Here is a 16,406-nt window from a genome sequence, read left to right on the forward strand (position 1 = left end):
ACTCAGTAGGTGTTTCTTTAATTAAATTATATTTTTCTTATTTTAAAAAAATAGAATCGTGCAGAGGCCAACATCTAATAAGTAGTTTTATGGTGATTTGATAGAAAACTTAAATGCTTTGATAGAAAACTTAAATGCTTTTATTATTCTATATGCTTTCCAAAATGTCCTCAACTTAAAATACTGACAATGTAACATGGTGGTCAAAGAACAGTATCTAGCCAGAGCACTGTAGCTTGAGGTTTAACTGCTGATAACCAGATTATACTTCTTAATTTACCTAAACTTCAGATTTTTCCATTGTAAAATAATGCTTTATTCAGTTATTGTAAGACAGTGATAATTTGCATATATGAAAACAGCTTTGCAAAACTCTTTACTATCCAAAACCTTCATGCTTCCTAGGAAAGACTATGGAATTATGGTTAAATCTTATTAATAAGATACTGTTAAATACACTTTTAAAAACTTTGCTAGGGAATTCCCTGGCAGTCCAGTGGTTAGCAGTCCGCTCTCTCACGGCTGAGGGCCCAGGTTTAGTCTTGTCAGAGAACTAAAATTTCACAAGCTGCATGGCATGGCCAAAAAAGAAAAATACCTTTGCTAGTCAAAAGTACATGCATTTTTCCCAGAAATCCTTTAAAAAATTCATTTTCTTGAGAGAAAGTCAGTTTCTGCTTACACTTTGTGCTCTGTGAAGTGAAATGAATGGTGGCACGCACGGAAAGAAAAGTGAGTACTTCAGCATCTCCATTTTCATGGAAGCTGAAAGGAAGCACTTGTAGATCACACATTAGACAGAACTTGGAAGACAAGACAGAATGATGGAGCTAGAACAGTTTCAGTTCCAACTTTGCCACTTATTAACTGGCAGGTTCCTTAATTCTCTTGAGCCTCAGTTTCATTGTCTTATGAAAATGGAAGAATAAATCCTACATAATTTGGTTTTGTAAGGACTAGACATGGTGCACATTGGGCTTCCCTGATGGCTCAGACTGTAAAGAATCTTTATGCAATGCAGGAGACCTGGGATTTTGATCCCTGGGTTGGGAAGATCCCCTGGAGTAGGAAGTGGCAGCCCACTCCAGGATTCTTGCCTGGAGAATCCCATGGACAGAGGAGCCTGGCGGGCTACAGTCTCTAGGGTCACAGAGTTGGACACGACTGAGTGACTAAATAGCAGCAGCATGGCGCATTTCAAATGCTTAGCCCAGTTTTAAACTACAACTGTCTGCACATTGGAAGAATAAAGGATTTGGGGAGGATATGTTCCAAATGTTAGTAGAAGTTCCCCGTGAGGGTGTGGGTGATGGAGGGAAGGGAAGAGATAGGGACTTTGCCCTCATGTACTGCTGTTTGAAAATTTTTTCAAGCAAGCAAGAGTGGTTGAGATGTCTCAAGATTGTGTAAGTCAGATGTGAAAAGTCCACTTACCAAGGCAGTACACTTGAGAAATAGGTAGAAGAGTAACCTTTGAAAGCCTAAACAGGAGCTGCGGAGGAAAACAGGAGAGTGGAAATCAGGGGAGGAGGAGGGAATGTCAGCAACATTAGCTTTTGTGGGCTGTTACTCAAGAGAACTGTATCCCATTACATGGGTTGGAAAGTGGTAGGGATTTTTTCTTTTTCTTTCCACTATCAAGGAGTTTGGGGTGAATGGGAAGAAGATAAGGCCATTTTGGTGCTTGACTGTCTCTTTCTCTTGATGGACAAACTTGAGGGAGTTTGAATGTCACTTAGGAAGGTGCTGCCACATAAGGGAGAGTTTTAAGCTGTTTTAGGAGGGCAGGAGTTGGGAGCAAATATACTTCTTGAGGTGGGAGAGAATGGGTAGCAGGGTTAGCCTTAGGCAGTTTTCCTGTCATAACCAGAAAAAAGGAGGAGTGTGGGCTGTGAAGTTGAGTTCGTTGATACGGTTCATTCCTGGAAGTTGAGGTTGTGCCTGTCTGATGGTATTTACTTCCTGTGGTGTTATCTGCTGAAAATGAGCTGGGTTGAGATTTGAGGGAAATGGCAACCCACTCTAGTGCTCTTGTCTGGAAAATCCCATGGATGGAGGAGCCTGGCAGGCTGTAGTCCATGGGGTTGCAAAGAGTTGGAGACAACTGAGCCACTTCATTCTTTCACACTTTGAAATTTGAGGGGAATGTGGTTTTGAAGCAGCTGCTCTGTGTAAGAGCTGTGACCAGGGAAATGTAGAAGGATTCTCCAGGATGGGTTTAATTTAAATCGATATGGCAAGATTTCTTTCTTGCAGTTTGGAAGCACAGGCACAGAAAAAGAAAGTGGACAGTTGGATCAATCCATTGGAGTTTTGGTAGGTGAATGCAATGGAAGGAAAATAGTTGCAAGTGTAACTGTCAGCTTAGAAATTATCAGGAGTGTGTTTGAAGTGGTGTGATACGGAGAACAGTACTTGGTACAGAATAGTGCCCAGTAAATGACTGTTGGAGTTGCTAGAGATGAGCGTGAGAATGGAGTGGACTGATGTGAAGAAGGGAGGAAGGCTCAGAATTGGGGTCTGCACAGAACGGAAGATGAGTCATACATAGATTGAATTCATTACTTAGATTGGGTTCTTTTTTTTTTTAATATTTATTTATTTATTTGGCTGCACCGGGTCTTAATTGTGGCACATGGGATCTTTAGCTGTGGCATGTGGGATCTAGTTCCCTGACCAGGGATTGAACTCAGGTCCCCTGCATTAGGAACACAGAGTCTTAGCCACTGGACCACCAGGGTAGTTCGTGGATTGGGTTCTAACAGAGTGGTTCTTGGGTTGAGACTGGTATCCCCATTCCTAGGGAATAGATTGGTCTTTAGCCTGGAGGTAGTGGTAGAATTCAGGGTAAAATGCTTGGGTGGGAAAAGTAATTTATTTTTAATGACCTTTAAATGAAACTTATCTACTACAGTTATAAACATTAGGCAAGCTGAAGTAGTACTAGTGATATCTGTGAGTTTGTCATTAGTAGAAACCAGAGATATTTTCATATCTTATTACTTTTATTTAGACACATTACATTATTGTCTGCTCATCACTTTGTTGAAATTACACTTGCCACTAGGGTTTGTTGTTTGGTGTACTAATAAAGAAGCACATCATTTCAGTTCAGTCGCTCAGTCATGTCCGACTCTTTGTGACCCCTGAATCGCAGCACGCCAGGCCTCCCTGTCCATCACCAACTCCCGGAGTTCACTTAAACTCATGCCCATCGAGTCGGTGATGCCATCCAGCCATTTCATCCCCTTCGTCCCTTTCTCCTCCTGCCCCCAATCCCTCCCAACATCAATATATTAGCACAGATTTGTTTATTTTTAACACTTTGAATTTTATCTCCTTTGTAATCCTATGCATTTTATTTTATGCACTTAAAAGGCAGGATAGGGACTTCCCTGGTGGTCCAGTAGTTAAGAATCTGCTGGCCTATGTAGAGGACACAGGTTCAGTTTCTGGATTGGGACTCTGGGAAGATCCCTCATGCACAGGGCAACCAAGCCTCTGCGCCTCAGAGCCTGTGCCCCACAAAAGAAAATCCACCACAGGGAAAACCCGGTGCATTACAGTGAAGAGTAGCCCCATTCGCCCCAACTAGAAAAAGGCTGTGCACAGCAGCGAAGACCCAGCACAGCCCAAAATAATAAGTAAAATACATAGTTTTTTTCTTTTTTTTTAATGCCAGGATAAATACAGTAGTCTCTCAGTGTCCAAGGGGCATTGGTTCCAGGACCCTACATTGCAGGGGTTACCAGAATCCTCGGATGGTCTAGTCCCTTATTTAAAATGCTATAGTTTTTGCATATAACCTACACACATCCTCCTGTATCATCTAAGTCATCTCTGTTACTTATAATACTTGGTGCAATGTAAATGCTATATAAATAGTTGTAAATACAGTGTAAATAGGGTCAAATTCAAGTTTTGCTTTATTTTCTATCTGTGGTGTGTTGGATCCTTGGACACAGAGGGCTGACTAAATTTTCTCTTTTAATAAAGTGCTAAGTTTTAGAATAAGGAGTTAGTATTTTAGTGACTTTGTGTGAGGTGTGGGCTTTCTGTTTTTTTAAACTGTGACTTGTAGGTTGTTTTTTTTTTTAATATTGTGTTTCAGTCACTTGTATTTTTTTTTTCTTTTTTTCAGTCACTTGTATTTTTTTTAAAGGGAGCATTTAGAAATTTGTTCTCTGCACTGAATCTGTTAGCTGCGGCACAGGGATCTTTTAGTCTGCAAGCTTTTGGTTGAGTCATGTGGGATGTAGTTCCCTGACCAGGGGTCAAATCTCTACCCCTGCGTTGGGAGTGTGGAGTTCTAGCCATTGGACTTATAAGGAAATCCCAGTCACTTGTATAAATTGGTCCTGAATATTCATTAGAAGGACTGGTGTTGAAGCTGAAAGTCCAATGCTTTGGCTACCTGATGCGAAGAACTGACTCATTGGAAAAGACCCTGATGCTGGGAAAGAGTGAAGGCGGGAGAAGGGGCAGACAGAGGATGAGATGGCTGGATGGCATCACCGACTCAATGGACGTGAGTTTGAGTAAACTCTGGGAGTTGGTGATGGACAGGGAGGCCTGGCGTGCTGCAGTCCATGGGGTCGCAAAGAGTCGGAGACGACTGAGCAACTGAATTGAACTGCATAAATTACTCTTTTTTTATGTTAGTTTTATGTTTATGTTTAAAGTTGTCCCACCTTTGGCTAACAGGAATTCATTTCCTTTGGCTGCAGTGTTCTTTTGATATCACTTATTAACCTTTGATAACTTCTTGCGTTCTGGTCAACATCAAAATGCTTGAGACTCGTCTTCCAAATACATACCCTGTTTCAGACTTGAGATCAATCTTCACTTTTTTTAAGTGGGTAATGAACCACAGTCTGGGTACTAGGTGTCCTCAGTATTATTGGGATGTCTTTGCCTCTAGGACTTTTCAGTACACAGACATAGAATATATTTTCTTTAGGGGATAAAACTAGCATTTGGGGGGAGGGAAGAATCAGTTCACATAGTTTTTGATTCAAACTTAACATGGATTTTTATTTCACTTATTGAATTTTATACCTGTATCTTTTTTCTCTTAATTTAAATTCTTGGTTCCCCAAAATATTATTTTTATTGGATTAGTTACTACATGTATTTAGTTTTAAAATAATAATAATGTCGGTATTACTACAAATTGTTTAATTCAGCCCCAGATTTCTTTGCAATACTTTACTAGGATGTACAGTTAAAATACTGTATTCTAAAGGCAGTTGAAATAGTTAATATTTCTTTGTGGCTGTATCACTAATTTTTGTGCAGTTAGATTAGTTCGTTTTCCTTCTTTAAAAATGTTTTTTCTAGTTTACGGCCGCCACTGCCGTATTTCCTGGGGCGCCCTTGCCTAGGTGGTTTGTAAGTGCTGGTGGTGGACGAATCGCTTTGTGATAGAGGCAGAAACTTGGTGGGCTGGGATGAACCGCGCTCCTGGTGGAGGCAGGGGAACCGAGCAGGTGCCATGGCCAGTACAGTGGTAGCAGTTGGACTGACCATTGCTGCTGCAGGATTTGCAGGTCGTTATGCTTTGCAAGCCATGAAGCATATGGAGCCTCAAGTAAAACAAGTTTTTCAAAGTCTACCGAAATCTGCCTTCAGTGGTGGCTATTACAGAGGCGGGTTTGAACCCAAAATGACTAAACGGGAAGCAGCATTAATACTAGGTGTAAGCCCTACTGCCAATAAAGCCAAAATAAGAGATGCTCATCGACGAATTATGCTTTTAAATCACCCAGACAAGGGAGGATCTCCTTATATAGCAGCCAAAATCAATGAAGCTAAAGATTTACTAGAAGGTCAAGCTAAAAAATGAAGTAAATGTATGATGACTTTAAGTTCTTATTCACTTATGCATACCAGCTTTTTATAATAAAATGCCTCAAACCTAAAAAAAAAAAATGTTTTTTCTGTTTTGAATATGTATAACTATTACAAGTTAGGAGTCTTTACTTCCGTCATCCTTTCTACTTCATTCCTTCTTCCTCCTGTTGGTCATTTTGAAAACTTAGTTTGGAGTTTGTTTTTCCAGTGTTTTTGTAGCAAAATTAAACATACTTGTTCTTGCCCCTCTCCCCCAAATATAAAGATCTTTTGTGGCTCCATAGTGTTCCATTATATTTATCTTCATATATTCGTTGTTTTTATTGATGGATTTATGGACTGTTACCAAGTTTTACTTCAGATAATGTCGTAGTTAATAATCATATGCATTTATTGTTTCATATTTATGGGGATGTAGATTTTTCAGAGGAGATTTCTAGAAGTAGGCTTGTCAAGCTAAGGACACATACTCTTTCATGATTTCTGTCAGGGGTGATAGCTTTTTTGCATTCCTAGCACAGTGTATTGGCCTTATCTTTGCCAATGGTGTCAGATATTTTTCGATTTTTGCCAGTCTTATCAGATAAGCATTGTCTCATGTAGTTTTAAAAATTGTACTAAAATGTCCATAACAGAATTCACTGTTTTAGCCATTTTAAAGTCTATAGTTCAGTAACATTAAGGACATTCTCTTTGTTGTGCACCCGTCGCTACTGTTCATCTCCAGAACCTATCATCCCACACTGGAACTCCTTACCCAGTAAGTGACAGCTCCTGATTCCTCCTCCCACCTGCCCGGGGCAGCCACCACTCTGCTTTCTTCAGGGCTTTTGACTTCTCTAGGATTCCCTTGTGGCTCAGACGGTAAAGCGTCTGCCTACAACGCGGGAGACACGGGTTCCATCCCTGGGTCGGGAAGATCCTCTGGAGAAGGAAATGGCAACCCACTCCAGTACTCTTGCCTGGAAAATCCCATGGACGGAGAAGCATGGTAGGCTACAGTCCATGGCGTCGCAGAGTCGGGCACGACTGAGCCACTTCACTTCACTTCAGGCACCTCATAAAAATGAAATCATACAGCCTTTGCCTTTTTGTAACTGGCTTATGTCACTTAGCAGACCGGGTTCATCATGTTGTAGCATGTGTCAGAATTTAGTTTCTTTTTAAAGCTGAATAGTACTCTATTGTATGTACATACCACATTTTGTTTTTCCATTCATCTTTTTTTTCTTCCCATTCATCTTTTATAGATACTTGTTTTGCTTATTTTTGGATTGGTTTTGTTTTTCTTCTGTTATTTAAATATGTATTGTTAATGATAGGAAGCATCTTTTCATATGTTTAGGTCATTTTCATTTATCTTGTGAATTTACTGTTTGTATCTTTACCTTTAAAAAATTGAGTATTGATCTTATTTTCCTTTTTTTTTTTTAAATTTGTTGGCTGCATCATGTGGGATCTTGATTCCCCGAACAGGGATTGAGCTAACATCCCCCTGCAGTGGAAGCACAGAGTCTTAACTACTGGACTGCTAGGGAAGCCCCTTGATCTTATTTTCCTTTAATTTTTAGGAACTAATTGTGTATTTGTGAGATGTTATATATGCATTTTCCTACATTTCCTTTTGTTTTTTTTACTTTGTTGATGCTTTTTGCCATGGGTACTTTAAAAAAAAAAAACTTACGTAATACAATTTATCCATATGTATTTCTTCTAGATTTTGAGCAGTAGCTGAAAGCTTTTCCACCCACCCCCTGCCCCCAAATCAGGTTATGAAGGTATTCACTCCTGTTTTCTTCTAGTGCTTTATATTGTTTCATTTTACATTTTAATCTGTCATCCATTTGGAGTTAATTATGGTGTGTAATATGAAGTATGGGTCCAATTTTGTTTTTCTAAATGACTATCCAGTAGTTTTTATTTTTTTAATCTAATAGTTTTTAATACTAATGATTAAATTGCCCATCTTTCCTTCTTATACTGAGTACCATCTACTTTGGAGAAATGTCTGTTTGGGTTCTTTGCCCTTTTTTTTAACTGGATTTATTATTATTTTTTTTGCTGTTATATGAGTTCTTTATGTAATTTGGATATTTACCCCTTACCAGGTATATGATTTAAGATAGCACGTTTATCATATACTAGATTTCAGTGTATTCTTGAGTCTATTTCTGGATTTATTTATTCTCTTGGTCTCTTTGTTCATGTACCAGTATCACATCATTTATCTAGAGGCTGTTGGTGAATCCCATAAATTCTGATATATTGTGTTTCCATGTTTGTTTGTCTCAGGAAATTTTTTTAATTTCTCACTTAATTTCTTGTTTGATCAGTTTGATATTTAAGATGATCTCCGTGTCACGTGAAAACTGGAAAATTTTCTTGTTCACTTCTACATTATGTATAATAGTGCCAAGCACCAATTTTTAGGTACCTTATTATAAATGATTATCTTTTACAGTTCTTTATATCCTGTTAAGCAGTTTGAAGAATACCCTTGATGATTGACCTGCAAATGCTTTTTCAGAAATTAAAATAGATCATGTATCCTGTTTTGCTTTAAGCCACATACCCCCTCAGGGAATTCCCAGTTGCTTAGAATCATACTTGTAGAATGCTTGAAGTCTGTCTTTTTCATTGTGTAGATGAGAAAGTGAAGACTTAAGAGGATATGAAATGACCTGCTTAAACACCGCCCACCGCCCCACCCCCCAACAAGTTTTCTTGTGGCTATGGGCAACAGTCAGGTTTATCTACATCTGGTAGACTGATTCTTACATCTCAGTAACACTCTTTGAAGATATTTCAACTCCTCATTCAATTTCTTGTTACAGGTTTTATTCTGATTTTGTATTTCTTCTTTAGTTAGTTTTGGTAATTGCTCTTTATCCAGCAGTTTGAACATTTTGTCTAAATTGTTTAATTTCTTGGCATAAAGCTGGCATACTTATAATCCTTTAAATTTCTGTAGGGGTGGAAATGATGTTCCTACTGTTTTTTTATCTTGATACTTCGTGGATCTTTTGTCCCTCTCCTTCCTCTCCATACACCTGTTTTAACATCGATCTTTTTAAAAGAAACAAGCTGGCTTTATTGACCTTTTTCCCTCTTCTATTTTTCTGTTTTACATTTCATTGATTTCCATGCTAAGCTTTATCATTTCCTTCTCTTTGATTGCTTTGGATTTAGTTTGCTCTTTTCCTAATTCCTTAAGGTAGAAGATTAGGTTGTTGATTTGAGATCTTCTGTAATACAGATATTTAATAAAGCTGCAGATACCTTTCTAAACACTGCTTTAGCTGCATCCTGTAGGTTTTTATATTTTGTGTTTTCGTATTCTTTTAGTTCAGAATACTTCTTCCTGCCTTCTGTAGTTCTTTGAGCCATGGATTATTTCTCACATGGGGATTATTTCTCACATGGACATTTTTTGCATTTTATTCTGTTGTTTTAATTCTGATTTAATTCTCTTGGAGTAAAGCATTTTCTATGATTTCACTCGTTTTAAATTCATTGATTTGTGGGCTGGCTTATGAGGTATCTTGGAAAATATTTGTGTGCTTGAAAAAATGTATTTTGCTGTTGTTGGTTGGAGTGTTCTATAAATGTCATTTAAGTCAAATTGGTTGATATTGTTGTTCAATGGTGTATCTTCGGTTGTTTTCTAATTGTATCGTATTGTTCAATGCTGTATCTTTGTTTTCTCTGTAGTTGTATCAGTTAACAGTGTGGTCTTCAACTACTATTACTGTGTTGTCTGTTTCTCCTTTTTGTTAGTTTTTGTATCATATATTTTGGGATTCTCTTGTTAGGTGTGTATGTGTATAATAGTTAAATCTTCCTGATGGCTAACTTTGTTATCATTATGAAACTTTCCCCTTTGTCTCTCTGTTTTCCTTATTCTGAAGTCTACTTTGTCTCATGTTAATATATCTATTCCAACTTTCTTTGGATTAGTGTTTCCATGGTTTTTAAGAAAATTCATTCTTTTAAACCTGTTTGTGCCTTTGAATCTAAACTGTCTCTTGTAGACAGCACAGGTGTGGTTAAATCTTTTATCCAGTCTGTGAGACTTGACCATCAAGAGTATCTGACCTAGCCCACACATGTAATGTGATTACTGATAGAGTTGGATTTACACCGGCCTCTGTGCTCTTGGTTTTCTGTATCAGATGTCCTTTTTGTTTCTCTCTTCCTCTTCTACCATCTTCTTCTGTGTTAAATGGAAAAATAAAGTTACACTATTTAAATTTCCCTACTCCTCCCTTTCTTCCACCTTCCCTTCCTCCCTGCATACCTATATCCATTGGAGTTTTTTCCTTAGTCTTCTTTAAAGTAATACTCATTTAATTCCATCAAAATATAGAAACTTTGCTCCAATATATCTTCATTTACCCCTTTCCTTTGTTCATTATTGTCAGAAATATTACAAGTTCACATAACTCAATACTGTTTTATACTTACTATTTTATGCAATCTTTTGCTTTTAAGTGAGTTTTTAAAGTCAAATTAGAAAGTATATAGTCTTTCTTGTTCATTTACCTTTGTATCTATCTTTTCTTTATATGGATTTGAAATACAGCCTGATATTAATTTACTTTCAATCAGCAGGACTTTTAGTATTGCTTATAAGGCAGATCTGCTAGCAACAAATTCAGCCTTTGTTTACCTGTAAATGTCTGGTTCATCTTCAGCTTTGAAGGGTGTTTTGCTGGGTATAGATTCTTGGTTGATAGTTTGTTTCTTTCAGCACTTCGAATATGCTATCCTAATGCCTTTTGGTTTCCAGTATTTCTAGTGAGAAGTTATCTGGTAATTGTATTGTTCCCTTAAATGGGATAAGTTGTTTTTTTCTTGTTGCTTTCCCAGAACATAATACATTCTCTTTGTTTAATGTCAGCAGTTTGACTGTGATGCATCTGGGTATCATGATGCTCTGGATCTTCGATGAATATTTTTCACCATATTTGGGGGAGTTTTCAGTTGTTTTTTCTGCCGCCTCCTCTTTTTGAGACTCTTGTCACTACTGGGAGGCTTGCTTGAACACTACTCTCTGAAGTGAAAGTGAAGTGCAAGTTGCTCAGTCATGTCTGACTCTTTGTGACCCCATGGACTATACAGTCCATGGAATTCTCCAGGCCAGAATACTGGAGTGGGTAGCCTTTCCCTTCTTAAGGAGATCTTCCCAACCTAGGGATTGAACCCAGGTCTCCTGCATTACAGGCAAATTCTTTACTAGCTGAGCCACAAGGGAAGCCCACTGAGGCTTTTCCTATTTTCATTACTTTCTGTCTTGTTCTTTAAATTCAAATTCAAGTTCATTGACTCTTTCTCCTCTTGCATCTACTGTTGAGCTCCTCTAGGAAATTTTTCACTATAGTCATTGTGTGTGTGTGTGAGAGAGAGAGAGAGACGTATACACCCTGCTATATTTACTTATTTTTGGCTATGCTGGGTCTTTATTGCTGCATGCAGGCTTTCTCTAGTTGCAGAGAGTGAGGACTGCTCTCTGGTTGTGGTGCATAGGTTTCTCACCGTGGTGGCTTCCCTTGCTGTGGATCATGGGCTCTAGGCACACAGGCTTCTTTAATTGCAGCACTTGGGCTTAGTAGTTGCAAGTTGCTGGCCTTAGGGCACGTGGGCTTCAGTAGTTGTGGCACAGGAGCTCATTAGCTGTGGCTTGCAGGCTCTGGAATCTTCCCGGACCAAGGATCAAACCTGTGTCCCCTGCATTGGCAGGTGGATTCTTATCCGCCATGCCACCAGAGAAGTCCCAGTCATACTTTTTTTCTTTGGACAGGAAAAAAAAGACCTTTATTCCCCTATTTTCAAACAGATGGTTGCTAGTATAACATTTATGAGTTTTGGCAGATATAGTTTCCCAATTACTTTCATATAGTAACACAACTTGTATTATGCATTAACCACGAAAACAAGACGTTTTAACCTTTTCCCAAGTACATGAATGAATCCATCCATACTTCTTTCTTTCCAGCAATTTCTACACATGTTCATTAGTTTTTCTTCCTCTTTCCTCCTCCCCAGTTACTTTTGGATCTACAGGAATCTATCTACAGGAATTAATAATAGAGAATGACGACAGTGATCTGTTTTATTCTTGGACTTCGGTTAAATCATTTCCTTAGGAGATACTTCATTTTAGAACTAGCTGAACATGTTTTACTCCAGGAATACAAAAGAAACCTAAAAGAAACTTTTTTCAATGAAGTATATAAAATAAGCATTAGCTCTTTTTTTATTTAAAGAATTTCGGGAAATAAAAGGTCGAAAAAACAGTGGAAAAAATAAGAGTAATTATATTTTATGGTTCATTCAGCAATACGTTTTAATTAAAGAATTTCATTCTCTTAACTGATGTTCTATATTTGATGAATCATTTTTATTAATGAATCATTGTCATTTTTCCCACTAATTCTTTAAATATGGTTTCCTTCAGTTTTTTTTTTTCCCTTTAGTTCGTAACTCATTATTTGATAGAGTGCCCCTCAGTCTGGATTTGATGTATACGTAAATTATTAATGTGTCTCTTTGTGTGTATTTTCTTTTAAGGTTAATGATGTTGGGATTTCATTTGCTTCTAGTTAGATGAGTTTAATTGGAATGTGGCACTTGATAATCACAAGCCCTATTTTGCTGTCTGACAGATAGGTTCCTTTTGTTGATGGGACTGCTATTTGTTTTCAGTAAGCAGCTACCCTGTCACAATCAAACTTACTGGTGTTCTAATAACGACTAAAGGTTACATATATGCAAATTTGAATTCCTTGGCCACGCGTAATATTTTTTTAGCCTGTGATGAATCTTTTAGTTATAGTTTCTATACACAGACTTTTTCAGCTACCACTAATTTAATATTTCATTAAATTCCTTTTGGCATTACTAAAAGTTAGCTGCTTGCAGGAACGGAAGTCTTTGCAAGTAACCTAAGAAAAGGAGATACAGGTGAATCTCATGGGAATAAGGTTTAGAGGTACAACCCAGAGACACAGGCACACTTCTGTTAGGACGCTTTTCTCTGTCTGTGTGTGTGTGTTTGGGTCTGCCGTACATTGTGTGTGCTCTCATTTGTGCATATCTCTCTTCTATTCCTTTCTGTTTATCATGATTATCTGGTTGCATTTGTGCATAATGGCCAGTGACTTCTGAATCCACATAACCAGTTACATCTCTATTGTCCATGCTCACCTAAATGATGCAGCCTCTGTGTGCCAATTTCAGATTCCCAGGAGGAAAATTCTGACGTACCCATTCTGGTCCAATTAGATTTGGCAGAATACAGTCATCCCTTTCTATAAATTCTGTAGAGAGCAATTTTTAAAAGGTGGATGTGAGCCAAGACTGGTCTCAGGAGTACAACTTTTAGAGTGAGTTTGGTGCGTGTGTGCTGAGTCATTTCAGTCATGTCTGACTTTGTGACCGTATGGACTGTAGCCCACCAGGCTCCTCTGTCCATGAGTTTCTCCAGGCAAGAATACTGGAGTGGGTTGCCGTGCCCTCCAAGGGATCTTCCCGACGCAGGGATTGAACCGTCATCCTGCATTGTCTCCTGCATTGGCAGGCAGGTTCTTTACTGCTAGCGCCACCTATAGTAAATCCCAAATGTTTTTGGAAACCTGATATTTTCTTTTGCTGAGGAAAGTCTGTGTAGAAAGCCATCTCTGAAACAGTGGTCAGAACAGAATTAAACCTTATATACAGATATGTTGTTTTTAATCATTTCATTTGGAAATACTTTGTGCATAAAAACAGAAACATGCACGTAAAATATGAAAACTGTTCTGTGTACCTTGTCTATATATTAACAATGGCTAGTCTTAAACACCAAAAGGCTTCTGGTTAAATATTCTGGAACTTGAAAGTTGAATGATGAGAATTCAGTGTTAGCATATTTAGGGGCCCAGTGAGCATTTCCCTTTGAAATCCTCCCAAGTGGAGCCACCTGAGAAGAAAAAGTGGATCAGGCAAATAAAGACAGAAGTAAATTTTATCTCATCGCTGAGAAAAAGTTGTGTTGGAGGTTGTTGCTTTTATCTGCAGTAATGTCAGGTTTCCTGTATGTATTCTCTGTCCCCTACATTTAGATCTTGGAACTGCCCACTGAGGGAAGGAGTGTGTCTGCAGAGCTTGTCCCTGGTATTATTGCCTCATTCGTTCCTGTGCCTTCATTCTTTCTGTTCTGCTCCTTGCCTCTGGGTGGCATACTATATGATAAAGGTCATATATCCCACTTAAGGTCACAAGCTTCTCGTGAGGTCTGGCTAAAGATTGGCCATTTGTCTGAGTCACGGATGCTGAGTGTTACCAAAAACGTAAGATTGATGGGAGCACTCTGTAGTCAGTTTCGCTGGCATTCTGTTGGGAAAGTTTGCATCTACTGGTTATCATTAGTTGTTACTATTAAATTTTGGTAAAAGGCTAGTAGGGGTGCTTTGAATTAGTTTCCAGGGCCTTCTGATTGCCTGCGTCTTGCATTCTAGTCTTGGTTTTGTTGAAGGCTTGGGCTTCCCTAGTGGTTCAGACAGTAAAGAATCTGCCTTCAATGCAGGAGACCTGGGTTCGATCCTTGAGTCGCAAAGATCCCCTGGAGGAGGAAATGGCAACCCACTCCACTATTCTTGCCTGGAGAATTCCATGGACAGAGGAGCCTGGCAGGCTATAGTCCATGGGTTGCAAAGAGTTGGACATGACTGAGTGACTAACACACTTGTGAGCTGCACATGGTATGACTTTCAAACGTGCCTGATTTGATTTTCTAGCATTTCAGCTCCCCAGGACAGCTATATTAGGGTCTTCATGGGACCATCTGTTCTTGAATGTTTCCCCTTGTTTTGGACCCATGCCTAATGAAATCCTGTTTCTCTGGATTCTTGTGGGGGTAGTGTATGGTCCACCTCTACTTGGCATATCTCTGCCTCTTTCATTCTTAAATTTTAGAAATAGCTGATTCTGATCCTAATCTTAAATGTGTAAGGCCCAAAAATATATATATTTTTTGTGTGGTTCTCTAACCTCCATCAGGACCCAGAAGTTGAGTCTTCTGCAGTGAGTAGGGGACATCCTCAAGATCCTGTGGCTACTGGTATTCCTAATGCAGTGCTGCTGCTTTGTTACTAAGTTGATTGCCTGGCCAGTGGTTCTTCCTTCATGTGACCCTGAACTTTGAGTGCTAGTACCCTGTTTTTGGATTAAGCTAGGGTAGTCAAAGCTATGGTTTTTTCAGTAGTCATGTATGGATGTGAGAGTTGGACTATAAAGAAAGCTGAGTGCTGAAGAATTGATGCTTTTGAACTGTGGTGTTGGAGAAGACTCTTGAGAGTCCTTTGGACTGCAAGGAGATCCAACCAGTCCATCCTAAAGGAAATTAGTCTTGAATACTCACTGGAAGGACTGATGCTGAAGCTGAAACTCCAATACTTTGCCCACCTGATGTGAAGAACTGACTCATTTGAAAAGACCCTGATGCTGGGAAAGATTGAAGGCAGGAGGAGAAGGGGGCGACAATGGATGAGATGGTTGGATGGCATCACTGACTCAGTGGACATGGGTTTGGGTGGACTCCAGGAGCTGGTGATGGACAGGGAGGCCTGATGTGCTGCGGTTCATGGGGTCTCAAAGAGTTGGACACGACTGAGCGACTGAACTGAACTGCCCTTTTGACAGATATGGTATAAGATATTTTCCTAGGGCAAAAACACATTCATGCCCTGAATATATAGCCATCCTGTTTAGACCACAGGTCCTTGGAATTGTTTCAGGAGTGGTGTTTTATCTGAGGACAAATCCCCAGGGTGGTGTGGTGTTACCTGCTCTGGTGAAGTCTTTTTTTTTTTAGTTTTTTTATTTTTACTTTACTGCTACTGCTGTCACTTCAGTCGTATCTGACTCTGTGCGACCCCATCCCTGGGATTCTCCAGGCAAGAACACTGGAGTGGGTGGTGAAGTCTTTTGCACTGAGAAGTCATGTAGATTGGTGGTCTGCCTAGATTTGGATGTTGAGTCAGCCAGTCTTGTACCAAGTTTTAAGGCTCCCAGTAACTGACAAATTAGACTCTAGTTCTTCATTCTACTGCTATGCACCTGTGAGGCCTGTACCACATGTCTGTTCTCTCTTCCATGGGTTTAGGTTAACTCAATAGCTATAATACTGTATTTCTTTCAAGATACCGTCTATTTTTAAATGCATCCCAATACCAGAGATACAACTTCTCCCCCTCAGTTTTATTGAGAAATAATTGACATAGTCACTGTATAAATTTAAGGTGTACAGTGTCATGGTTTAATTTACATTTGCAGGCATACCCTCTTTTATTGTGCTTTGCTTTACTGTGCTTCACAGATACCATATGTTTTACAAATTAAAGGTGTTTTAGAATTAGCAATAAGAAATTTTAAAACTAAGGTGTATACATTTTCTTTCTTTTTGGTTATAACTATAGTATAGTGTATATATTAACTTTTATGTGCACTGGGAAACCATAACATTTGTGTGACTCACTTCTTGTGATACTGGCTTTGTTTCTGTGGTCTGGAAA

General features: G+C 38.9%; 2 protein-coding genes across 2 annotated transcripts in view; both read left to right on the forward strand.

The window, feature by feature from the left end:
- The window catches only part of GOLPH3 (golgi phosphoprotein 3), a 48,749-nt gene that overhangs the window by 13,424 nt on the left and 18,919 nt on the right, over nucleotides 1–16,406 (forward strand). The window lies entirely within an intron of this gene.
- Nucleotides 5,346–5,931, forward strand: LOC122454173 (mitochondrial import inner membrane translocase subunit TIM14). The gene has a single exon (XM_043488433.1). The coding sequence runs from the start codon at nucleotides 5,495–5,497 to the stop codon at nucleotides 5,843–5,845; it is 351 nt and encodes a 116-aa protein (XP_043344368.1). The 5' UTR covers nucleotides 5,346–5,494; the 3' UTR covers nucleotides 5,846–5,931.

The sequence above is a fragment of the Cervus canadensis genome, chromosome 16, assembly GCF_019320065.1.
Source record: "Cervus canadensis isolate Bull #8, Minnesota chromosome 16, ASM1932006v1, whole genome shotgun sequence".
Classification (NCBI taxonomy): Eukaryota; Metazoa; Chordata; class Mammalia; order Artiodactyla; family Cervidae; genus Cervus; species Cervus canadensis.

Excerpts from the sequence above, each read along its gene's own strand:
- LOC122454173 (XM_043488433.1), top strand. The coding sequence starts at position 5,495 with ATGGCCAGTACAGTGGTAGCAGTTGGACTGACCATTGCTGCTGCAGGA.